The following is a 26663-nucleotide window of genomic DNA, read 5'->3' as shown; positions in this document are numbered from 1 at the left end:
AGACAGCATTAGGAACCAATGAGAATGAATTTGAGTTTTTAAGTGATAACTACCTTAAGCAGTATGTAACAGAAGCCACGTGTGGATCAAGATCTTGGAATTGATTATCTCATCAGAAGATATTGTTGTAAATGAAGTGTCACATCTTCCTTTCCAGTTAGTGAAAGTGATCATGAATCAATCACTTGGGTGGTGGCCAGCCATTTCAGGACTTTTGTGAGAAAGAGTTATGTGGAACTATAAGGGAAGTTATTATGGCAAACTCAGGAGGCAGCTTGCAGTGTTATTATGGAATGAGGAATTGCATGAGAAGGAAATCAATGTTGCTTGGTCTCTACTGAGGAATTATCTGGCAGAGGCATGACAAAGCGTATTCTAAAGGTAAGGAGAATAAATAACGCAGGTGTAAAATGGATGACGGAAGAGGTGAAGCGTGCAGTCTGGAAGGAGGTGGTATAAGATGAGTGGAGATAACTGGTTACATGAGGAGTACAAAGAGCAAGAGCAAGGAAGGAGACTCAGTTAATATGGGAAGCAAAAGTGCAGTGTGAGCAGCAGTTAGCAAATGATGCTAAAAGAAATCCTATTTTATTTGATATGTGGCCAGTAGAAGGAAGAATGATTATGGGATCATAATGGGAGAATGATAAACACTGAGAAGGATATTGTAAAGGTCTTTCATTCTTGTGAATGTCATATCATGGAGAGATTGAGACCAGTTGATGATGGGGAGGAGAGACTAACTGTAAGCGAGCAAGAGGTGTATAGGGAAATTGAGCAAACCTGATGTTAATAAGTCTGTGGGATTTGATAATATATCACCACATATTCTGAAGGAATTTGCCAGGGAGTGGACATCTGCCTTGACATATTTTTAATAGGAGTTTTGCACTGGGTCAAGTTCCAAAAGAGTGGAAGGAGGGCAAAATTGTGCCACTACATAAGGGAGGTGATAGAACTCAAGTCAAATTATAGGCCTATCTGTGTGTCAGGTGTTGTGGTTAAGTCGTTGGAGAAGCTAGTGAGAACTAGGATAAAAAAATTAGGTTGACAACAATGGTATTATCTTTGATGGACAGCATGGATTTGCTACAGGGAGGTCATGTTAATCTACTTACTTATTACAATAAAGTGATGGCTTCCTTGGAAGAGGAGAGGGATACACAGCAGTATACTTAGATTTTGCCAAGGCTTTTGATAGATTACCACATGATAAGTTGATAGTCAAACTAGAGCGGATGGGGTTGAGAGCAGATGGGGTTGGATATTAGATTAGTGCATTGGATCGGAGACTGGCTATCTGATAGGTATCAGCACATTGTGTATGGGGGGGGCAATATCTCAGAAAAGGAAGGTCACTAGTGGTGTGCCTCAAGGGTCTGTTTTAGGGCCATTACTGTTTAACTTGCATGTTAATGATATTGGCAAAGATTTGGATGGAGATATTCAGTTGTTTGCAGATGATGCAAAGTTGGGATGAACTATGAAGAGAGAGAAGATGTCATGGCCTTACAAGAAGACTTGAATGAATTGAGTGAATGGGCATGGGAATAGGGATGCGAGTTCAATGTTGCAAAAATGTAAGGTTTTAAAATTTGGGAAACAAAGACGAGATGTAGAATTTATGCTTGGTGGGGATATATTAGTGGAGGAAATAAGATATCTTGGGGGTGATAGTGGATAAGGATCTGAAATTCAGGGGACACATTGCCAAATTGTGAGGATACACAAAGAATTTTGTGAATGATGCAGAGGATACTGATTTTTAGAAGTATGGAGATTCTCGTTCCATATAGGGCTTTGATTAGGCCACACATGAACTACTGTGCACAGATTTGGTCACCTGGTTTTCAAAAGGAAAGAGATGTTGGAAAGGATCCAGAGGTGACTGACTAAGGTAGTTTTTGATCTCCTGATTGTCAAATATGAGGAAAAGTTAAGAAGATGCAATTTACAGAGTCTAATGGATAGGAGGAAGGGGGGGGGGAAGCAGGTTGTGAATGATTAAAATGCTTTGCCTGAGAGTGTGGTACGATGAGCTGTGTGTATGAAAAAGGACTCCTGGATGAGTCTAACTCCATTAGTTTTTGAGATAATAATTATGTAAACTTACTCATGTAGTACTATCGTATTCCTCTACATCAGGAATGTGATAGTACTAATTCCTGATATTATACAATATCAGAAATCTAATGTGTTTTAGTAATTACATAGCCGATACAATATACATTGACTAAGCGATTAAATTTTCTATGAAGTTCATTAGCTACATGGAATTCTATATCATTGATAATTAATGACAATTTTCTCAATTCCAACAATTATCAAGCATTTGAAAGCAAATTAATATACTTTTCCATACACACACAGAAACATTTATAATTTTTGGTATTCTCTGTAAAACTCAGAAGCCAGAATCTAATACATTCTCCAGATTACTCTATAATAAGCTCCCCAGTTAATGAACATAAATCTGGAGATAAAATATTTTATATTTCACTATCCTAAACAATGCTATTCAGATTAAAAAGCAATACATACTTTTGGTCTGAGGAATTAATGGTGTGTGAACTGTAATGTAATCAGCTTGGGGCCATAATTGCTCTAGTTCAAAACTCTCCACGCTAAATGTCTTGCTTTCTTCAGGGGGAACCAATGGATCAAATCCAATAGTCTAACAAAATAAAAAATATAATAAAGTCATGATACTAGTTTACAAAATATTTTCTCCAAATAACTATGGATTTTTATACTTATTTTTAATCTGATATTTTCTTTAAACAATTAACATAAGTTGAGTGTTATGGAAAGTGCCATTTTCAGAGAAAAGAGAAGTTGGGTTCAAACCCCTCTATGGAAATTTATTAGGCCTTTTCAAGCAGGGCTAGTTCTAGTGTCTTATCTTAGATGGAGATAGCCCCTCCCCATGGTATTTTTATTCCTGTGATATATCCACCTGTAAACAGGACTAAATACATTTAATTCAGATAGAACAGATTAATTGAATGGGATTTTAATTGTGCAATACTAATGAAATCACTTGATGAAAGCCAATCTATAATAGGCCTAATAGTCTGTCGTGGCCAATGAATAATGAATGATAAGTAAGATTATCAGTAGGACTGGTATTATTACTATATCAAATATACTTAAACAAAAAGTTTCATTAAAAGTAGTCATCCATGCTAAATAAAACTCATTTGTTTATTAAAATATGACTCCTTGGAATAAGGAAGGGGTAAGTCTACTCACTGATTGTGAAGAGCCAAAGTATTTTGCTCACGACTAAAAATATAACTGCCTATAAAATATAACTAAAAATATAAATATAAAAAACTTGAAAAAAAAATTGATTTTCTCTGAATATTAATATTCAGAGAAAATCAATTTTTTTTTTTAATCTCATAAAATTAAAGTAATATGGGAGCCCTGTTTCATGGAAGAACATTTTGGCAAAAAAGATCTGACACACAAGACAGAAGTGTACTTTGCTTTCTAAAGGGATTGTATTTCTGAAAGTGATCTGTTAAGTGAAATATAATTAAATGAACATTATTTTCCACTTTTACTTCAAGATACACTTGATACTAAGTCCACAATTTTCTCTGCGAGCAATGCCAGATCAAGGGTATATAGGGCGACCTGGCACAAACAGTTCTCAGCCCACTCCCCCGTGTTTATTTTTATTTGTTCAGTTTCTTAATTTTGGAGACACAAGAGCAAGGGGAGGGGTCTTGGTGCAATTATACTGCCACTAGAATCAAGATATTCAAAATACATTAAACATATTAATAATTATTATCTTAGACCTCCAGGGTGTCCAAAACTTTGAGAGAGGCTATACATCACCCACACCAACTGTCATACCTTCTCTTAAACTCATCCACATTAGATGTATTCATCACTTCAACAGGAAAACTTCCACTCACTCGCTGTTCTTTCAGAAAAATTTAGCTCTAACACCTTTCATAACTGTACACAAACTTTCATGAATGCCCTGTGTTCTCCTTCCCACTTCATATAGCAAAAAATTTCATCAGATAATATCCTATAACAGCCATTCAAAAGTTTATAGACCACTATCATATCACCCCTTCTTTTTCTGGCTTACTAGTCTGTAGTCCACATGCTCTCAATCTATCCTTATAATCTATATTCCATAATCCCAATATAATCTTTGTAACTCTTCTTTGCACCCTTTCCACAACTTCTTTATCTAGGTGTGGTCTTATCAAGGCCTTGTAAAGAGGCCAAATGACTTTCTTATCCTCACATGTCAATGTTTTTTTCTACATTGCAATTATTTTCTATTTTCGGAGTTACATTTGCAATTTTTGCTATAATCTTTGAACTTCAAATTCCTATCCACTATAATTCTAAATCTCTAGCCACAGTTTCTTGCAATATAATATGCTGTTGGAAATGTCATCATGCCAAAGTGTATAACTTTAATATATTCAAAATATATTAAACATATAAATAATAATTATTATCTTAGACCTTACACATTGAATCATTTGCTCACATTTCCAGTCTATTCAAATCATTCTGTAGTGCTGGATATCATTAGCATCTTTGATTTGCCTATCCATTTTTGTGCCATCAGCAAATAATTGAATATCACCTGTCAACATTGGATACTTTCCAATATCATTAATGTGTAGATTGAACAACATCCAAGGAGTGATCCTTAGGATACACCACAGGTCACTTTAAATCTAGCTGATTCAACCCACCATATATCACTTTCTGATACCTGTTAGTCACCCATCCACTTATCTAAGTCAAAAGTTCATATTCCAATGTGTATGAAACAGCCTTTCATGTGGTATTCTATCAAAATCCTTAGCAAAATTCGATAGTGTCACAGAGTACCATTCCTTTTATCTAACTCAGCTGTGACACTTGAAAAAATATGAGCAAATTACTGAACATGATTTCCCTCGAGTAAACCCATGCTGTTTCTTACAGAGTATAGCTCAGGGTTTTTCAACCAGGGTTACAGGAGATGATGTATTTGAAAAAAATAAATAAAATAAACATTGTGTAAATAATTTATATATATATATATATATATTTATATATACATATAAACAAAGATATAATTTTTATGCTCCTGGGTCTTGAAAATTATTTCAAGGATTCCTTCAAGATAGAGAAAGGCTGGTATAGCTTGTCTGTCAACCTATGTATATATGTATGCGAGTTGTTACCAACTTCTCTAAAATCTTCGCCACCACTCTAGATATACTAACTAATAGGTAAATAGTTAGACATGGTTTTCCATAACCCTTCTTGTAAAACAGAACTATCATACATTCTTTCCTAAACTGAGACTCTAGTTATACAAACATGTCAAGGGCCTAGCCACCATAATTCTGTTCACCTGAACATTCCTTTAGCATATGTCCCTGCTGCCAAATTCTTATCCAGGTTATCCAACAACTCTTCAACTTCATTCTCATACACTTCTATCTCTTCATCTATGTATAAGTAGTAGTACCATACACCTGTTTGATATATCTTAGCAAGGTAAGCACTCATTAGTTGAACAACCTCATCAACTTCTGACATAAGTTCCATTCAGTAAAGTTGTTCTTCCACATTCATTCTTTCTTTTACTTGTGGCTTAATGATAAAATTCTTTATTGATTGCCTTCAGCTATATAGCCAATTTCTTTTCGTATACTCTGATTTAGCTTTCCGCACAATATGCTTAATCTTTCTGACATGAGCTTTACATATTTCATAACTTGTCTCACTCTTATTCTCATCTTCCAATCTTATGATCTCTTGCTCAGTAAGGTTGCACATCCATTTCACTCCCATCTTATTTGTTCAACAAACTCTAGGAATACATTCAGAGAGTGCCTCATTTAAACACTTTTTCAAAGAATTCCATGCACAGTTCATATCTTTTCTTCATCATCTGCTACCATCGGATGAAGGATAGTATTCTCCCGAGTTGGTCACAATTTCCATTCATAGTTTTCAGCATTTAATCTGCCCTAATTAGAACATTTATATAATTTATCTACTTCCCAGGTAATATAGCATGATCACTGTTCTCAAATGACGGTAAAATAGTCACATTCTTAAGATGTGATCATAGATCCCCCTTCGGATGCTATGATCACATCTAACACTCCTTGACCTTCAGTTCCTTCTTTCACATGCTGTCTGAGGAAGTTGTCTCAGAACTCAATAAATTCACTTTCATTCTTATGAAATGTCTCTTCTATCCAATCGATGCTGGGATAATTTGACAATAAATTTCATCATTCTTACAAGGTTTCATAATCCATACAAGTTTTTCTGTAAAAATTTGATATAGCATCTCACTAGAGCAAATTAACAGGGAACCACAGGATTAGTTTGATGTAAAGCAGTGGTCTCCAAATTTTTTTGATCACGTACCCCAAGACAGAAAAAATAAATAGCACACACCCCAATTGATTGAGCAAAAATCTATTGTAATAAGTATTATAAAGAGGAAATATGCCTTGTATCATCATATAATAATTAAAAACGCTAGATATTTTTACACATTATTTTTATTATTAACAGCTTACAAACATATTTATTATGATATTTAATGTGAACAATGGCCTTGCATTTCTTTCATAATTTCTTGAAATTCTGGTTTGATGGCTTCTGATACTGTGATACGAAGGTCTGGTTCCAAATTTAATTTATTTCAATATTTGGTTTTAATACCTGTCATTACAGAAAATGATACCCCACATAAATAAGTAGAACTAAACGGTAGGAGTGCATCATTTGCTGTGTTTATTAAATTGCTATAGTCGGACTTCAGTCCCATCCACCAATTGTGAAGATATTTCTGTTGAAATTCGTTTTTCAAAGTTGTGTTGTATCTAATGTCAATTAATTGTTCTTGAAAAATAATCGGAAGTTGGTCAATTTTTACGTTTTCTGCAAATAGGTATAAAATCCATTGAAATTCTTCACCAGGAAGATCTGTGAATAAGTTATAAAAATATGTCTCTAAACTTTTTAAAAATGTGCATATATTAGACTTTTTGTTTGTTTTACATTTACATTATTTTCTGTAACAAAATCAGATAAAGATGGAAACATTTCTAAACATCCCTTTTCAAATTTCTCTCTCCACAGCACCATTTTCTTTCGAAACGCAGTTATTTTTTCATTCATTGTTAAAATGTTACCTTTTCCTTGAAGAGACAAATTAAGCATGTCTACTTTTTCAAAAATATCAGCTAGGTAGCATAGTATTAATAACCACTTATCATCATTGAGAAGATCTGCAAATTTCTAATCTTTATCCAGTAGGAAACTGCGTAACTCATCTTTTAGTTCTACAACTCTCTTAAGCACTTTTCCTCGAGATAACCAACGAACCTCCGTGTGGTATAGAGGATTTTCATGGATACTGCCCATCTCTTGACATCATCATCAAATTCCTGCCATGTACCCTCAAGGGGTGTACAGGATATGACAATACTACATGAAAAATTTACATCATTACTAACTTCCTATCTACAATTTTCCTCCAAATCAGTCTGTTACTTGACAAGACTCCAACGTTATCAGATCTTATATTTCTATCGTCTAAGGCACTTTGTACCGTATCAATCCAACAATATCTTAGTCTTCCTCTGGGTCGTTTTCCTGCCAACCTGGCAGAGAACACTTGTTTTGCTAATCTTTCCTCACCCATTCTGTTTAAGTGACCATACCACCTGAGATTAGCTCTGCTAACGCATTCCTGGATGCTGACAATGTCAAGTTCTTTCCTAATATCCTCGTTTTTAATATGATATTGCCATTGATGCCATCTGTTCATGCCTCTAATCTTTCTCAGGACTCTCATATCTGCGGTCTCTAGTCTTTGGTCAAGTGTTTTACTTCTGACCCAGCTCTCAGATCCATAAGTTAAAACTGGTTTGAACACTGTCTTGTATACAGCTAGTGTTCTGACTAATTTCTCTCTTATTCCATAAGAATTTATTCAATTGACTTCCCACCATACCAGCTTTGTTGATTCTGTTATTATATCCATATTTAATTTACCATCTTCAGTAAAAATCATGCCTAAGTAGCTGAAATGTTTTACTTGTTCCACAGGTTCCCTGTTCACAACATTGACATTTTCAATGATTCTGCCTATTTTCATTGTCTTTTTATTGCTGACCTTCATACCATATCTATTACAACAGCTATTCAATTTAGTCAGAGAATCTTGCAGACTTGTAGTGGATTTATTTAGAAGTATAACATCATCCGCATAAAGCAAAGAGCTGACATTAACATCTCCAATTTTGATATCATGTTTAATACCACTTTCCTTCATAATGTGATCCATATAGATAATGAATAACAGAGGGGATAATGTACATCCTTGTCTCACACCAGATTTAACATTAAACCATCTTCCTGTACTTCCTTCAATTCTAACTGCTGACTTACAACTCAGATAAAGACTAAGTATTGCTTGATATAATGCCCCCATTGACACCATATAACTGCAGCGTATTGAATAGCTTCTCTCTTGGCACCTTGTCATATGCCTTTTCCAAATCGACAAAACTTAAATACAGATCTTTGTTATATTCCCATACCTTCTCGACTATTTGTCGTAAAGTGAAGATCTGATCCTGACAGCCTCTATTTGGCCTGAATCCAGCTTGTTCTTCACCAAGCTTTTCTTCCACAATTCTTCTCAACCGTTTCTCAAGTATACTTGCACAGATCTTGCCAGGAACACTCAGTAGGGAAATACCTCTGTAATTCTCACATTCAGTTTTATTTCCCTTTTTACAGCTCTACTCCAATCATCGGGAATTCGTCCCTCTGTCCAGGCTTTCTGAACTATGCAGTGCAGCCACTGTAAGACATTTATACCACCATACTTCAGCATTTCTGGTTGAATATCATCTACTCCTGCTGCCTTTCCACATTAAGCCTTTGATGGCTTTTTCTACTTCAAGTATGGATATGTATTCCTGACTGCATGCCTGGTCAGTGTTTTTTTTTTTTATCACTGTGCTGTCATTACTGCTTGTTTCATTTAGCGGTTTTTCAAAGTAATTACTCCATACTTCAAGGATATCTTTTTCTCCTGTTTTCATGTCATCTTCATCATCTCTAACTCCTTTTACAGTACTCTTTCCTCCATTCCTAAGCTTCTTCAACAACCTCCAGAATATTTTGCCACCTTCTTGATATTTATTTTCTATATTCTTGCCGAAGTCCTCCCATGACTTTTGTTTAGCTAGTTTTACTCACTGTTTAGCTTTCTTACATTTGTCTCTGTATTCTCTAAGAGCACAAGCTGACTTATTTGCCAGGAACTTTTGATATGCTTTCTTCTTTTCCTTCACTGCCTCTTTAACTTCCTGTGTCCACCAGGGAGTTCTGATTTTTTTATCCTTGCACACAACCTCACCACATGCCTCTCTGGCAGAATCCATCAATGTTTTCTTCAGAGTTTGCCACTGAATCTCCAAGGTTTGATTCCTGTTCTCAAACTCTTTCATTTTCTTTTCAATAATCTTTCTGTATTTTAGTCTACAGTTCACATCTGAGAGCTGCTCAACTTTTATTCGCTTTAAAACTTTCTTACATGTTATTCTTTTCAATATGAAATTCAATTTTATCCTGCTCAAGACTAAATAGTGATCACTTCCAATTTCAAATCCTCTGTACACTCTGGTGTCCTGCACCAGGGAGAAAGCATCACTATCAACAATAACGTAGTCAATGAGACTTTTCTTATTCCTAGCCTCTTCTCTCCATGTGAATTTGTGCACATTTTTATGTTGGAACATGGTGTTAGTAATAACCAGTCTATGTCCTGAGCAGAAATCCAACAGATATTTGCCATTATTATTAACTTTGCTCTTTTCTCCAAATTTTCCCAAAATATTTTTGTATGTCTCACAATCATTTCCTACTCTGCTATTTAGATCCCCAACAAGGACCAACTTTTCCTTTTTCATTGTGTCAGTTGCTTTTTATAGAGGGTCAAAAAATTCCTCCACTTCTACCTTAGTAGAACCTTCTGTGAGACCATAGGCACAAATAAGTCTCATTGTCCAGTTCCCCCATTCTCATATTTGCCCACATTACTCTACTTGAGACTGCCTGCCATTCAAGAAGATTAGCCTCGTATTTTGTGTTGAATACTATGGCTATTCCTTTTCCTTGATTGTCATTGCCTGAATATAACATTTTGTATTTATTGCTCAGAAAGATTTCACCAGTTTTGGTCTTTTTTGTTTCAGTCACCCCTATTATGTCGATGTGGTACTTATCTAATTCCTCAGCTAGCTCCATTTCTTTGCCATTCAGGCTTCTTACGTTGATAGTACCGATCTTTAACTCTGGTGATGTTGAGTTGGGGTTTGTTTTCAGATCTGTGAATAGAGTAGGTGAGGCAGACATTGAAAGCCCAAGTTGTGTATTGTCTGTTGGGTTTTGTGAGCAGGTGCGTTGTCTTGCAAAAGCAACATGCCTAGTTTCCTGCAGCATTTTTCCTTCAGTCCCTCCTTCAATTCCTTCAGAGCTGTTGAATCAACTGTTGCTGTAACAGCTACACCATTTTTTTTTTGAGGGTGTAGCTGTTACAGCAATGGTAGAAATACTGGATGTATGGATTACATCATCCATATCCTAAAAGACAATTGCAAGAACCTTCCCTGCTGACATTTGGGTTCGGAACTTCTTTGGCCGTGGAGAACCTTTGCGTTTCCACTCCATTCACTGTTGTTTGGTCTCTGGGTCATAGTGATGAAGCCATGTTTCATCACTATTTATCAAAATGATTCAAAATCCTTTGAGATGACAGCATACATTCTCTCTTTTTGTCAGCATTCAAACATTTGGGGGACCCATTTCGCTGTGAGCTTCTGCATGTTCAGATGTTAGTGGATAGGGACAGAAGAGAATAACAGCTGAAAAAGTTTGGGATCCACCTCTATATTTTTTAAAACTTTACCTAAAACAATTATAGTTTGCATATACATTTTCCTTCCTGTGGTTTCCTCTTTTATTCTACAGACTTTTGTAAGGCAACTATTTATGTGTTAATGGTCTTATTATATACTAAGTAAATTTGTGATTGAACCAACTTATTTAGTGATTCTCTAGTCCATTCCATGGACTAGAGAATCACTAAAATCACTCTAAATGTCTAATCTATGATCAAAATAAACCTCCTGAAAATGAAGTTGTTCTTGGTTCAAGTCAACTTTATGCCAAAAGTATGCAACCACCTTCCAAGAGTTTTGACTAAAAGAGAAATTAATACATACAGAATAGCAAAATTTAAATTATTTTGAAGGAAAAATATTAGGAATAGGTTTTTTTTTAATAACGTTATAGGAGAAGTATATAATACAAAAAGCATGTTTGTGTGAGAACAAAAAATAACAGAACCTAAAGTAACAGACATCCTCAGTAAGCAAAGTGTGGGGAATTAATTCCCTCTCTAATCTGCCACCTCTAAAGTTGGCGAAGTTTTTAAAGGCATGCAGCAGGTCTGTTAATATAACAATGAAATCTGAGTAAATTTGCCAAATTACAAAAACCTTCACTGTACTGTAATAGAAATATTACAAATCATAATATAGTGTGTTGCTTCTTCCTATAGTAATTAATTTATAAATAAAATGTATTTGCATTTAGAAAATTGGTAATACCGTCATTCCAAAAGCTTGCATCCTGTATGCTACTTCCCTGCCAATTCTGCCTAGACCTACAATAGCTAAAGTTTTTCCCTGCAGTTCATGACCCATGAAGGATTTTCTATCCCATTTTCCACCTTTCAAAGAAAAGCAGGCTTGTGGAATATTCCTAGAAAGAATAATAATAACAACAAGACATTTATAATAATTTAGTATATTAATTATTCACAAATTCAGAAGAGTTTTATTAAAATTTTTATGTTATTTCTACAGTAGAAGAAAAGAAAAAAGTTTAAAACAAATTAAGAAAATGCTATAACAAATACAGTCATATCTTATTTTGTGCACATTTTCAGCGTATTTGCATATTTTCTAATTTTACCACCAAAAATAAAGAGCATGGTATAGATTTTTTTTTTTTTTTTTTTGCAATTTAAAAAAAAAGAAGTCATCCATCACAAATGATAAACAATCTGAAATAACTATTTCTGTAAAAATCATAATTATTTTTCTTACCTTGTTTGATGTGTGCCACCATAATCCACCCAGAACAATGTACCATCTATTCAAATTAACATTCTCATACTGATTCATTTGATAGAAGCACAAGTTCATATGCTGTGTGGAAGGGCCCAAATAAACAATCCCTGCACCACCAAAGTATCAAGACCACTTTTTTTTTTATTTTTAAACAAAAGTATCGCTATCTGATAGTGTTAAAATACCATAAATTTGCTATACACATTATAACGGTTCTCATGATGGTAATATCATGAGAAGCCTGTATTATATGTAATATAATTCTAACAACCTTATTAGTAATTGACCATGTAGATATTTAGCCATTCTGCAATTCTCATCCAGTCTTAGGTTAAACTGACTTGATGAGAAATTTTTTTCTCTTTTCTTTTTTCTGATTCAATTTTAATAGGCAAAGCAATTTGAATTTATAATTATCCTTTTATTCTCTCTATCATATATATATAAAATTTTGTTGTTGTTGTTGTTGACAAAATCATTTGAAAAACAAATCAGCTCCCCTCACACTTATCAAAATTTAATATTCAACTGTTATGATAACAAATTGTGTTATCATACAGCACTACTACAAAACACTTTTTGTAGTAGTCCTTTTTGGAAGAATGATGGGACAAATGCCTTTCAAATGGAAATCTAGGTTTGATTCCCACAATAACAAGAGGAATTAATAAAGGTGTGTATCAAACAAAGGCAAGTTAGCCAGTTTCATAAGATTGTGGAGGGGGGGGGAAATCCCTACTATCTATCTCACAAAATCTAGAATTCAACTTCATGATTCTATAAAGCAGGGACTTTAGCAAGAAAATACAAGTAAATTATTATCAAGAAAGACCTCCAGGGAGTCAGGGACTCATCGAGGGAGGCCACATACTGCATGAACCAGCTATCGTACTTATTCTTGAATTCATTCACACTGCTTGCACTCATGACATCCAATGGCAATCCATTCCAATCATGCACCACCTTAAGAGAGAAAAATCTAGCTCTCACCCCCTTCTTAGCAGCATTCATTCTTGGCTTCCAAGAATGCCCTCTTGTCATTTCCCCACCCTCTATAAATTGAAAAATTCCATCAACTGAAATCCTGTATGACCCTTTCAGAAGTTTGTAAGTCTCAATCATATCTCATATCACTCCTCTTTCTCCTGTTTGCTAATGTCTGCAGTCTACAAATTCTCAATCTGTCTTCATAATCAGTATTCCACAATCCTTGTCATTTTTAACCCTGTCCTTTGCATTCTCTCCACTGTATCAGAATCACGATGGAAACCAGAAGACCAGACCTGCACACAATAGTCCAAGTGAGGTCTTATCAAGACCTTGTAAAGAGGCAAAATGACATCCTTATCTTTACATGTGAACATTTGTTTCAGCATTACAATTATCTTTTGAGTTGTATTTGCAATCTTTGCTACAGGGCCCTTGAACTTGCTGTCTACTAACACTCCAAGATTCCTAGCCTCATCAGTTTCTTCTAGCATAATCCCACCAATATAATACAACAATGGATATTTAATCACACCAAAGTGAATGACTTTACATTTACTGACATCGAACTGACATCTATTTTCCCATGCCCACAATTCCAGCCCATTCCAACCATTCTGCAAGTACTGCATATCAGCAGCATTCCTGATTACTCTACCTATCTTTGCATCATCAGCAAATAACTGCATGTTGCTTGTCAAATCCTTCCCAATATCATTAATATACAAATTGAATAACAGTAGGCCAAGCACTGATCCTTGTGGTACACCACAGCTTACCTTAAATCTTGCAGACACATCTCCTGTATACCACTTTTTGATATGTCAGCCAGCCATCCTCTTATCCATGCTAATATTCCATAATCCAAACCCATATTCTCCAGTCTACCACACTGTATTCTGTCAAAAGCCTTAAGCAAAATCTGCAAGTATCATGGTGTATCCATTCCCCTTGTCTAGTTCAGTGGTAACATTGTTATAGAATGCTAGGCCAGTTGCTAAAACATGACCAACTCTTAATAAATCCATGTTACTCATTGCAAAGTAGAGATTCACTGTCAACCCATTTCTGAATGTGAGCCTTAAACAATTTTTCCAAAATCTTCACCACCACTCCTGAGATGCTAATTGGCTAATAGCTAGATACATCGGTTTTTTAAAATGGAATTATCATACATTCTTTCCATTCCTGTGGAATCTTCCATTTTCTGAGACTCATATTAAACAGCCTGGTCAAACGAATTGCCATTTCAGCTGAACATTCTTTTAGCACACATGCTGATATCCCATCAGTCCCTACTGCTGAATTTTTATTCAGTTTGTGCAACAGCTCTAATACCTCATCCTCATACATGTAAATTTCTTCATTCAGTGAAGAGGTAGCAGTGACCTCAGCGTTGTGTACACTAGGTTGATAGCTTTTAACAAAATGGGTACTCATTAGTTGAACACCCTCCTCTGCATCTGTTACCTTCATGCCATCTGCATTTAGAAGTTATTCTTTCACATTCATTCTTTCTTTTACTTGCAGCATATCGATAGAATTTTTGTGGGTTGTCATTAGCATGCAGAGCCAGTTTCTTTTCTTACTCAGACTTTGATTTCCATACAATAGTTGTGACTATTCTAGTCTGCCTTATAATTTTCATAACGGACATCATCCTTACGCACATAGTATTCCTTCTGCATCATTCATTTCTTATTAATCTCTTGCTCAATAAGATTACGCATCCCATCTCCTCACATACCTTTCAACATGCTGAGTATAGTAACTATCAATGTTCTTTAAATCTGGGGCACCCCTCAAAAAAAAAAAAAAAATTATAATAATAATAAAAAATAAAAAAATAAAAAATCCAGAAATCTAAAAAAGTACAATTGCTGCAGTGCATTCAAACCTCATCTGAAGCTAGCCAACCACATCTGCTCTGCTCTGCTCTCTCTCTCTCTCTCTCTCTGCTGTGTTCTAGGAGTCTACAAGGTTCCTTGTTCCTACAACTTATCAGTACATCAGTGTGCAACAGTAAATGTCACTAAATGCTGCTGCTGTAGATCACATTCAAATTATCTGTATCATTAGACTGTGGCTTCTGCCTGTTACTTAAATTTTTAAGTCTTGTGAAATGTCAGTTTTATAATGATAATGAGTTCACATGTACTATCAATGAGTGCTTGGGTGGTTTTGACAAAGCTGAGTATGAAAATATAGAATTTTTAAAATATCACTGTTGTGATATTTTGAAGAAGTGCAATAAACTTGACTTTGCCACATAAAAGTCCAGAATTAATCTTTCTATGAAAAGATTGAACCTGTTAGAAACAAATAACTTTAATTTTAATGATAGCGGCACAAATATTTCATAACAATACATCAGTTACAATACAACACATTACAAAACAAACAAGCAATTCAAAGAGACACGATACCAAGCAAATACAATAACTGATTGGCCAATGAAATGGTTGCTGTGTTCTAGAAGGATCATATTAAAAAACATAATTGATATTTGCATAAGATGAGTGCAGCAAACTTTTTTTTTGGGGGGGGGGAATCATTCGAATTATGCCAGTGAAAAAGAGCTTCAGAATTCATCATCATCAAATTCCTGACATGTACTCTCAAGGGGTGTACAGTATATGATAGTAATACATGAAAAATTTACATCATTACTAACTTCCTATCTACAATTTTCCTCCAAATCAGTCTGTTACTTGTCAAGACTCCAACATTATCAGATCTCATATTTCGATCATCTAAGGCACTTTTTACCATATCAATCCACCTATATCTTGGTCTTCCTCTGGGTCGTTTTCCTGCCAACCTGGCAGAAAATACTTATTTTATTAATCTTTCCTCACCCATTCTATTTAAGTGACCATACCACCTGAGATTAGCTCTGCTAACGCATTCCTGGATACTGACAATGTCAAGTTCTTTCCTAATATCCTCATTTTTAATATGATATTGCCATCGATGCCATCTGTTCATGCCTCTAATCTTTCTCAGGACTCTCATATCTGCGGTCTCTAGTCTTTGGTCAAGTGTTTTACTTCTGACCCAGCTCTCAGATCCACAAGTTAAAACTGGTTGGAACACTGTCTTGTATATGACTAATTTCTCTCTTATTCCATATGAATTTATTCATTTGACTTCCTACCATACCAGCTTTGTTGATTCTGTTATTATATCCATATTTAATTTACCATCTTCATTAAAAATCATGCCTAAGTAGCTGAAATGTTTTACTTGTTCCACAGGTTCCCTGTTCACAACATTGACATTTTCAATGTTTCTACCTATTTTCATTGTCTTTGTCTTATTAATGATGACCTTCATACCAAATCTATTACAACAGTTATTCAATTTAGTCAGGAAATCTTGCAAACTTGTAGCGGATTTATTGATAAGTATAACATCATCCGCATAAAGCAAAGAGCTGACATTAACATCTCCAATTTTGATATCATGTTTAATACCACTTTCCTTCATAATGTGATCCATATAGATAATGAATAACAGAGGGGATAATGTACATCCTTGTCTCACACCAGATTTAACATTAAACCATCTTCCTGTACTTCCTTCAATTCTAACTGCTGACTTACAACTCAGATAAAGACTAAGTATTGCTTGATATAATGCCCCATTGACACCATATAACCGTAACATATTGAATAGCTTCTCTCTTGGCACCTTGTCATATGCCTTTTCCAAATCGACAAAACTTAAATGCAGATCTTTGTTATATTCCCATGCTTTCTCGACTATCTGTCATAAAGTGAAGATCTGATCCTAACAGCCTCTATTTGGCCTGAATCCAGCTTGTTCTTCACCAAGCTTTTCTTCCACAATTCTTCTCAACCGTTTCTCAAGTATACTTGCATAGATCTTGCCAGGAACACCCAGTAGGGAAATACCTCTGTAATTCTCACATGCAGTTTTATTTCCCTTTTTATATATGGGTACTATGAGAGCTCTAATCCAATCATCAGGAAATCGTCCCTCTGAACGATGGACTGCAACCACTGTAACACTTTTATACTACCATACTTCAGCATTTCTGGTCAAATATCATCTATTCCTGCTGCCTTTCCACATTTCAAGCCTTTGATGGCTTTTTCTACTTCAAGTATGGATATGTATTCCTAAATGTATGCCTGTTGAATGTTTTTTTACCACTGTGTTATCACTGCTTGTTTCATTTAGAAATTTTTCGAAGTAATTACTCCATACTTTAAGAATATTTTTTTCTCCTGTTTTCATGTAACCTTTTTCATCTCTGACTCGTTTTACAGTACTCTTTCCTCCATTTCTAAGCTTCAACAATGTCCAGAATATCTTACACCTTCTTGATATTTATTTTCCATGTTCTTGCCAAAGTCCTCCCATGACTTTTATTTAGCTAGTTTTACACAGTGTTTAGCTTTCTTACATTTGTCTCTGTATTCTCTAAGAGCACAAGCTGACTTATTTGCCAGGAACTTTTGATATGCTTTCTTCTTTTCCTTCACTGCCTCGTTAACTTCCTGTGTCCACCATGGAGTTCTGATTTTTCTATCCTTGCACACAACCTCACTACATGCCTCTCTGGCTGAATCAATCAGTGTTTTCTTCAAGGCTTGCCACTGAATCTCCAAGGTTTGGTTCCTGTTCTCAAACTCTTTCATTTTGTTATTCAATAATCTTTGTGTATTTTAGTTTACAGTTCACATCTGGGAGCTGCACAACTTTTATTCGCTTTAAAACTTTCTTACATGTTATTCTTTTCAACATGAAATTCAGTTTTATCCTGCTCAAGACTAAATAGTGATCTCTTCCAATTTCAAATCCTCTGTACACTCTGGTGTTCTGCACCAGGGAGAAAACATCACTATCAACAATAACATAGTCAATGAGACTTTTCTTATTCCTTGCCTCTTCTCTCCATGTGAATTTGTGCACATTTTTATGTTGGAACATGGTGTTAGTAATAACCAGTCCTTGTCCTGAGCGGAAATCCAACAAGTATTTGCCATTATTATTATCTTTGCTCTTTTCTCCAAATTTTCCCAAAATATTTTTGTATGTCTGAAAATCATTTCCTACTCTGCTATTTAGATCCCCAACAAGGACCAACTTTTCCTTTTTCATTGTGTCAGTTGCTTTTGTCTAAGCCTGAAAAAATTCCTCCACTTCTACCTTAGTAGAACCTTCTGTGGCACAAATAAGTCTCATCGTCCAATTCCTCATTCTGATATTTGCCCACATCACTCTACTTGAGACTGCCTGCCATTCAAGAAGATTAGCCTTGTATTTTGTGTTGAATACTATGGCTACTCCTTCCTTTCTTTCCTTGATTGTCATTGCCTGAATATAACATTTTGTATTTATTGCTCAGAAAGATCTCACCAGTTTTTGTCTTTTTTGTTTCAGTCACTCTTATAATGTCAATCTGGTACTTATCTAATTCTTCAGCTAGCTCCATTTCTTTGCCATTCAGGCTTCTTATATTGATAGTACCGATCTTTAACTCTGGTGATGTTGAGTTGGGGTGTGCTTTCAGATTTGTTCCACTAGCTGACTTTTCGCTGTTCATCCTGGTTCCCTGGCGAAAACAACGGGGGCCTTGTTTAACCAGGCGACGCCCCAGTCGGCATGAAATTTTGTCATGTTGTACCATCATTTTGTATATTGGTTTAAGCCAATAAGAATACAATTTGGTCTGCTAAATCCCAAATTGCCAGCCCATCCTCGTTCATTCAGTATCCAGGTAAATACCCAACAGGGTGCACCATGAGAAGGTGAGGATTGGATATTAGGTCTCAAGCCCTGGTCGGTTCTCTGCATTCCTTTAAAGACTATGTGGAGGTCTCCTCTCAGTTATATAGCTTTGACCCTTAAGCACCCCTTTAGAATTTTATTTGAAAAACATTCTTATTTAAAACCACCTCTATAGAAAAGTGGGCCTTGTTCCAAAGCATATCATGTTTGGTATCAGTTCAATAGTCATAGCATAAAGATGACTACAAGAAGACAGTGTTTTTTTTTTTTTTTAATTGAAAATGATAGGTTCTGGAGGGTATTCTTTGCTAGTAGGAAGAAAAGTTGAATAAAACTATACCATATCTATATATCATGCATCACTGCTAATAAAAAGGTGCCAGTATGCCGTACCATCCCAAAAAAAAGCACTGGTTATAACTATACCAAAACATGCATTAAGACAATTAAATAGTTTCATTGATGAAACTGTTAATTGAAATGACAATTCTTTGAAGAAACTAGCATTCATTTCAGGAGGACTCCTCAATTATATGGTCTTCCAAAAATTTATAAAGAAGGCTGTTCTGCGAGAACCATTCTCAGCTGTATTAACTCTCCTCATATAGAATGACAAAGTTTCTTTCCCATCTATGAAGTGCACATATTAGTGAATTCAGATCATTTATCAAGAATTCCACATATTTTCTTGGAGGGGGGGAGAACAAGGATATTTCAGTACAAGCTTCTGATATTTCAAGTCAGCTTTGACATCATTTCTCTATTTATTAACATTCCCTTGCTGACACTAACTGCAAACACAGCAATACTATACTGAATATCTTAAACCTGAAAAGCATGGTCTTGCAGAATAATATTCATACCAAATACCATATCCCTTCTTTGAAGAAACATTCATACATTCATACTTAAAACTGCTTCTATGTAGAGGGTGGGTCTCAATTCCAAAGTTCTGAAGCCCTTTTATGCTGACCCAATTTGAAATCAAGAATGAATGCCTCTCTCTCTCCAAGATATTCTCATTCTATGTAAATATCACATATTATTATTTTTTTTAATTGATATGATCCTTCCAGTATATAGCAACCATTTCATTGTTTAACTGATTGTTGTATTCTGTCTCTCTTTCACTCTCTCTTTGTATGAAATATTTATGCTACTTTCATTAGTTATTTACTGTGTTTAACATGTTTGTTCTCTTGATCACTGTCACAGGTTCCATTAAAAATTAAAATTTTCTGTGTTATATATATAATGTGTGTGTGGACATTCTAATAATTCTCATAAGAACAAATATTTTAGTTATTAGAAGGAAAAAAATTACACAATAACAAACCTCGATAATGTAACAATCATGCCACATGTTAATTCTGCAGCACTGAGGGTATTACCACCAGGAGCACTGTAAGATATAAGAAAAAAAATATTATTTTACATAGAGCAAAGTTAGGATATGAAACTAAAGATACAACAGCAAGTGTTAAAAAAAAATACCACTAATATCCATATTATAAATTATAATGTAAGTAATTTATGGGTGCACCTTTTTTGACAACTGGTATAGCAAAGTATATAAGTTCTTTTTGCTATACCCTCAGTATTAATCAGGTCTACCTACTGTTGGATTCTGAATATATAGAGATTAGAGTAATTATTATTTGCATCAGAATCCAACATGATCTTCCATCACAAAGGCTAGACTTGTAAATATTCTTTAATGTAAACAACTTATTTTACAATTTAATACTCATAACTACTTTAATTTTGTCTAATATTTAATTATTTAATCAAAGATATATGTATTAATAACGAAAAGACTGTATTAAATATTATTAAGCTATTTTAGTTATTACTATGTTAATATTATAAGAACTTGTATTTGATAATTTAACTGCGCATTAATTGAAATATAAATATTCTTTATTTATTCCTGTTTGTGAAAGTTTAACGTTATGCAATACCTCAATTTTATTATATTTTGTTTGGTTGTCATGGAAACGTATGTAAGTGAACGAGCACGTTTTTGGAACAGAACGTGGGGGAGAAAGCTGAAAGTTTACTAAAAAGGAATTAGTTAAAGAGATCACGAGAAGAATTTAGGCAGGAAAAAATGATATAAAAAGCGAGGAATGCTGGAAAAGAAGAAGCATTAGAGATTTATAAAAGAGAGAGTGGCATTAGGTTGGAATCGGAGCATTCGGCATTCAGAAATCACAGTACGTTAATAGTGAGTCGGCAAGTCACTCAAGCAGCTAAATAAAGTCTACTAGTCAAGAAGCAGTTAGCTAATAAGTTGTAGAATAACAATTGTAGCTACGGAAAATAGCTAAGAGACTATTAAATAGACTAGCGATACTTGAATTGAGATTTAATTTCAGCGCCGACCTTTTAAGGACATATGGAACCTTGAGGCAAATCACGAAGATACTAAAGAATACTAGAGGCTGTGAAATTGAAGTTTACCGTTAGCTGTGTTTAGAATTGTAGTGTCTAAAGAATTAATTGAATGCCGGAAGGGTGAACAACTGTGCATATAAAACCTCAAGTTAAGGAATTATTGTGTGTTGCCTTATTTCATGAGTGATCAGTAGTGCTTTATGCAACAATGTTTGTTTATGTGTATTGTGACCGATGATTAATTCAGTTATTGCTTAGAGGAATTATTTTAATGAGTGCCGTATGCTATTTAAGTGTTTATAGTTATAAAAAGTGTTTAAGTATAAGTAGATGAAGAAGAAAAGATTAACGGTAAGATCATTCCAACCTTAATATTACTGTACAGAGAAGTGTGCGAGTTTCATCCTAGAATTTCCCTATACTAACAGTAACTATTTCGGAAATTAGCTGAAGTGTAAATTTAAAAGTGTTTGTTTGTGAAGAAGTGTTACTGCAATTTTTGTCATATTTGGAACTTAAAGAACTGTGAGAAGACTGTATTAGAGATAACAGATTTACCATTGTCTGAGTTTGTATGACAGTATTATCAGAAAGGCTGAAGTGTTTATAATAACTTATTTAGTATTTTGATCTTAAGTGTATAATTTGTGATTATAAAATTAAATATTTGTTTTTGTTAATCAAAAGTTGTGTTTTGCCTGAATCTCCTTTACTGCACCATTCATAAAATATTCGAACCAAAGCGGGAAAATTAAGTAAGTTAAATATACTCGGCCAGTATATATAATATTAACACCTAAAAGGAGAGATAGTTGTGAGTTAGTTTATCTTCAATTCTTGAACTAATTCAGATGTAAAGTGGTGCAGTCTTTAAATATAAATTTTCTTTATATTTGAATTAGAAGTCAGCTTACAACTTATCAATTAGTTAAGAACATCGTAATAGTAATCATGTCAGATCCAGAGTATAGATTAAGACGAAGTAGGATCCAACACTACTCACTGATGAGACCCCAATGAGGGTTGAAACCGATCTGGGTAGTCACCTTCCACCATAATGTAACATCATACATCTCCTAGGAGATGTGTTTTACATTATGGGAAATACTAAGAATAGTGATCAGAGCTTTATCCACCTTTGCCACGGTTTGCCCTAGTTTGTACGACGTGCTTTAGCTTACGCTAGTATCTGCCGATACTTTTATAGTTTACTATAAAAGTACTTACTATACTTTTATAGTTTACTAGAGTGTTTGTGGAGAGCTCCTAAACAGATGTGTCATTTTGAGTAATAATTGGTGAATTTGCATAGTATTTACATAGTATTGTTTACTGTTCGTATTTTAGCGTCTGGGTGATTTTTGGGTGTTTTCTGAGTATTTTAAATAGTAAATTGATTGATATGATTATCTGTGCACATGGTCCCCATAAAGAGGAATACAATAAAGATGGTGTCGGTTGCCATCTTTGTCTAAAAATTTTAATTTAAAGGATTTGATTCAGTGTACCGTTTGCAAAATGTATGCATTGAGGAGAGCGGTTGGAGTCTGGTTAAACAATGATAGTGGAGTGAATGTGTGCAGAAAGTGTAAAGAATGTGAGGATTTAAAGAGTGTTTCAGGTCGTGAAAGTGAGAATCTAGAAAATAGTGATATGCAAGGTATGAATAGTAATATTTGCGAGGTAGTACCAGATAGCTGTGAGAGTGGTGTTGAAAGTGAGAATGAAGGTAAACATACAGAACAAATGAATGAATTATCGGAGAATAAAAATGATGAGACTGATGCAATAAGTGAGATTGCTCGGTTATGCAGAGCGATACACAGGGCAAATCGGCAGCTGGAGCGTTGGCAAAAATGTTTACTGAGCGTACCAACTGATAAACGGCAAAAGTATGATAGAAAAAATAAGAGTATGATAGTGAGTGTAAACAAATTGAAAGAGCGAGTGTTGTATGGAGATTCCTTAGTAAGAGGTGTGTTAGTTGAGAGTTTAACAAAATCGTACCAACCTGGTGTGAACATTAAGGATGTAAGCTAGTCAATTAGAATGCAAAGCAGTGGGTGAAAGAATTGATAGTGGTAGCAGGTACAAATGATTTGAAAGGATATAAAATGGCTATGAGTGAGGATGTGAAGGAATTGCTTGAGGTAGCAAAAGAGAAGAGTGAGAGAGTTAGGATGGTGAGTCTGTTTCCGTGGTATGACAGTGAAGAATATAGAAGGAGGGCCATAATTGCAAATGACTTTATGCATGATTATGCAGGACGAGTGGTGTGGAATTTGTGAATGTGTAGAGCGAGTTCGATGGGCGAAAGGATTTATATAAGATGGATGGTTTACATTTGAATGGATTTGGTGTACAGAGGCTTGAAAAAGTGTTGATGAATGAAGTGGATGTACAGACTCAGGGAAACTAGATTTATTAAGGGGGAGGAGTAGATATGCAGACTTTAGGGAGGCAGTTGAGTGTATGATTGTGTGTAATATGCCCAAGCGAGTACGAAAGACCACGAATCAGAATGGGATAGTTAGTATAAGGCATCAAAATAGGTATGGGACAAATGGGCTTCTGCAATTAATGTATACTAATGCCAGAAGTATTGGGAACAAGAAGGAAGAATTTTTGACCTTGGTTGGAACTTCCAGGCCACAGGTTATTGGCATTAGTGAAACATGACTGACAGAAGATAATATAGCTAGTGGAATTGAATGTGAGGGGTATGGTGTATTCAGGAGTGACAGGGAGAATAAAATGGGGTGGAAGGAGTGTTATTGATGATAACTGATGAGCTACAGCCAAGGAGAATAGAAATGGAACTGCAGGATAGAGAAAAGAGCACATTTGAAGCTATTTGGTGTGAGATTGAAACTAGCAGAACAAAATATACAGTTGGGTGCTGCTATAGACCAGGTGATGGAATAGATGGCAGAGATAGTATGCATAAGCAAATAGAAGAAATGAGTGGAAGGAGGGTAATTATTATGGGAGATTTCAACTATGGTAACATTGATTGGAAGGAGGAGATGACACATGGGAGGAAGGAATTGGATTTTATGCGATTATTAAGGGATAACTATCTGCGACAGCATGTAATAAAAATACTAGAGGTCAGAGAGTGCTTGACCTAGTAATTGCATCTGAGAATTTGGCTGTAACGAATATGACCACATTGCCACCTATTAATAAGAGTGATCATAGGGTCTTGACTTGGGAGGTGGCTAAAAGTGTGGAATTTACAATTAAGACAGGGTACATGTGGAATTATCGGTCTGGTAAGTATGACAAGCTTAGGAGTTTGATTGGTTCAGTGCCATGGCATGTAAAACTGCAAAGGCTAGATGTTGATAGTGCATGGGAGGCAGTTAGGACGGCATGAGACAATGGCCGACTGTATACCTAGAGTCTGAATAATAACTCAAATAGGTGTTAAATGGATGAATAATACCATTAAGCTTAAGCTGCAAAAAAAGAAACAACTATGGAGGGAATTTAAGGAGAAAGGTGACCGGCAGGCACATGAACTGTATGAAGCGCAGGCCAGAAGGGTAATGAGTGTGGTAAGAAAAGCAAAAACAGATTATGAAAGAATGTTAGCCATGCAGGCTAAAGAGAATCCCAAACAGTTTTTTCGATATGTAGCAAGTAAAAGAAAAAATGTATATGGCAGAATGATTTTAAAGAATGCCAATGGCAGGGAGGTAACCAAATCAGTTGATATAGTTGAATTACTGAGCGAGCACTTTGCAAGAATATATTATCCAAGCGGTGACATTGTAGAAATGAATGAACCAACAGATTATACGGGAATTGTGGTGAATGAAGTGGAGGCGAGTAGTCTATTACAAAACCTTAATGTCAATTCTGTGGGTTTGGATGGTATACCAGCTCGTGTTGTACGTGAAGCTGCTAAAGAATTGTCAGTACCCTTGACCATTTTGTTTAATTTGAGTCTCGGGTCTGGGTCAGTCCCGAGGGGGTGGAAAGAAGGGAAAATAGTTCCACTGCATAGAGAAGGTTCCAAGACTGCTGTTGTAAATTACCGACCGATTAGCATATCAGGAATCGTTGTCAAGGTCTTGGAGAAATTAGTCAAGAGAAAAATACAGGATTGGATAGATGAAAATGGGATACTGTATGGGGGACAACATGGTTTTGTGAAAGGTAGATCATGCCTCAGTAACTTGCTCACGTTTTATAACACAGTGACAGCTGAACTGGATAAGGGTAATGGGTTTACAGTGATTCTACTGAACCTTGCTAAGGCCTTTGACAGGATACCACATGGAATTCTAATCAGTAAACTGCAGCATATGGGGATGGATATAGGGTTGGTGAGATGGATAGCAGGGTGGTTGATGGAGAAATATCAGAGAGTAGTTTATTCAGGAGGAGTCCAAAAGATGGTTGTGACTAGTGGTGTGCCACAGGGTTCTGTTCTTGGACCACTACTTTTCAATTTGTTCATTAACGATATAGGAAAGGATCTGAGAGGAAGTGTTCACTTATTTGCTGATGATGCAAAGTTGAGTAGAGCAATGGTCAGTGCACAGGATGTCAAAATTTTGAAAGATGATTTGGATAGTTTAGAGGACTGGGCTAAGAAAAAATGGATGTCGATTTAATGTGGCAAAGTGTAAGGTTATGAATTTTGGGGTGAAAAGATTAGCAGCAGTATATCACATTGGTGGAACTGTACTCCAGGAGACTGATGAGACCAGGGATTTAGGAGTGTTGGTGGATAGGGAGTTGAAGTTTAGGGGGAACATCGCAAAAGTGGCTAAATCAGCTCATCAAATCACTTGGTTGCTGAAAAATACTTTAACAAGCAGAGAAAAACAAGTTATTGTTCCTCTGTATCGAGCCTTGATAAAACCCCATCTAGACTACTGTGCCCAGATATGGGTGCCAGGGTTTCTTCTTGATGGGGAGGAGGTGGAGAGGAACAGGTTGAAGATTTGTGGGTTGCAAAAATTGGTTGATAGGAGAGGTGATATGATTGAGACATTCAAATTACTGAAGGGTTTCTATAAGATTAATTCAGAGGATATTTTTGAGAATAGGACTGGTAGTCTAGAGTCTTTGAGAATAGGACTGGAGGACTAGAGGCCATACATGGAAGCTGGCCAAGAATGTGGTTAGCAAGGGTGTTGAAGCTAGGTTTTTTTACTTGGAGAGCGGTGAATGAGTGGAATAAGCTGTCAGAGTCTGTTGAATGAGTTCAAGGTGAGGTATGATAGATACTGTGTGAATGTCGAATAGTTGTTCTTGACATGATGTTAGGGCCTCCCTCGATGAGTCTGTCGACTC

General features: G+C 35.5%; 1 protein-coding gene across 1 annotated transcript in view; it reads right to left on the bottom strand.

Moving 5' to 3' along the window:
- Window positions 1–26663, bottom strand: part of LOC150105529 (D-3-phosphoglycerate dehydrogenase) — a 123710-nt gene that overhangs the window by 51448 nt on the left and 45599 nt on the right. Inside the window, exons 3-5 of the mRNA XM_090394243.1 lie at window positions 20293–20358; window positions 11685–11838; window positions 2542–2674 (exon numbers count right to left, since the gene is read on the bottom strand). Coding sequence (XP_090250369.1) covers window positions 2542–2674; window positions 11685–11838; window positions 20293–20358 — 353 coding nt within the window. The remainder of the gene's footprint in view (window positions 1–2541; window positions 2675–11684; window positions 11839–20292; window positions 20359–26663) is intronic.

This window comes from Typopeltis vanoorti, chromosome 6 (assembly GCF_054136105.1).
Source record: "Typopeltis vanoorti isolate ZY-2024b chromosome 6, IOZ_Tvanoo_1.0, whole genome shotgun sequence".
NCBI classification, from domain to species: Eukaryota; Metazoa; Arthropoda; class Arachnida; order Uropygi; family Thelyphonidae; genus Typopeltis; species Typopeltis vanoorti.
The sequence above is the reverse complement of the archived record's forward strand: the minus strand, read 5'-3'. Positions and strand labels throughout refer to the sequence as shown.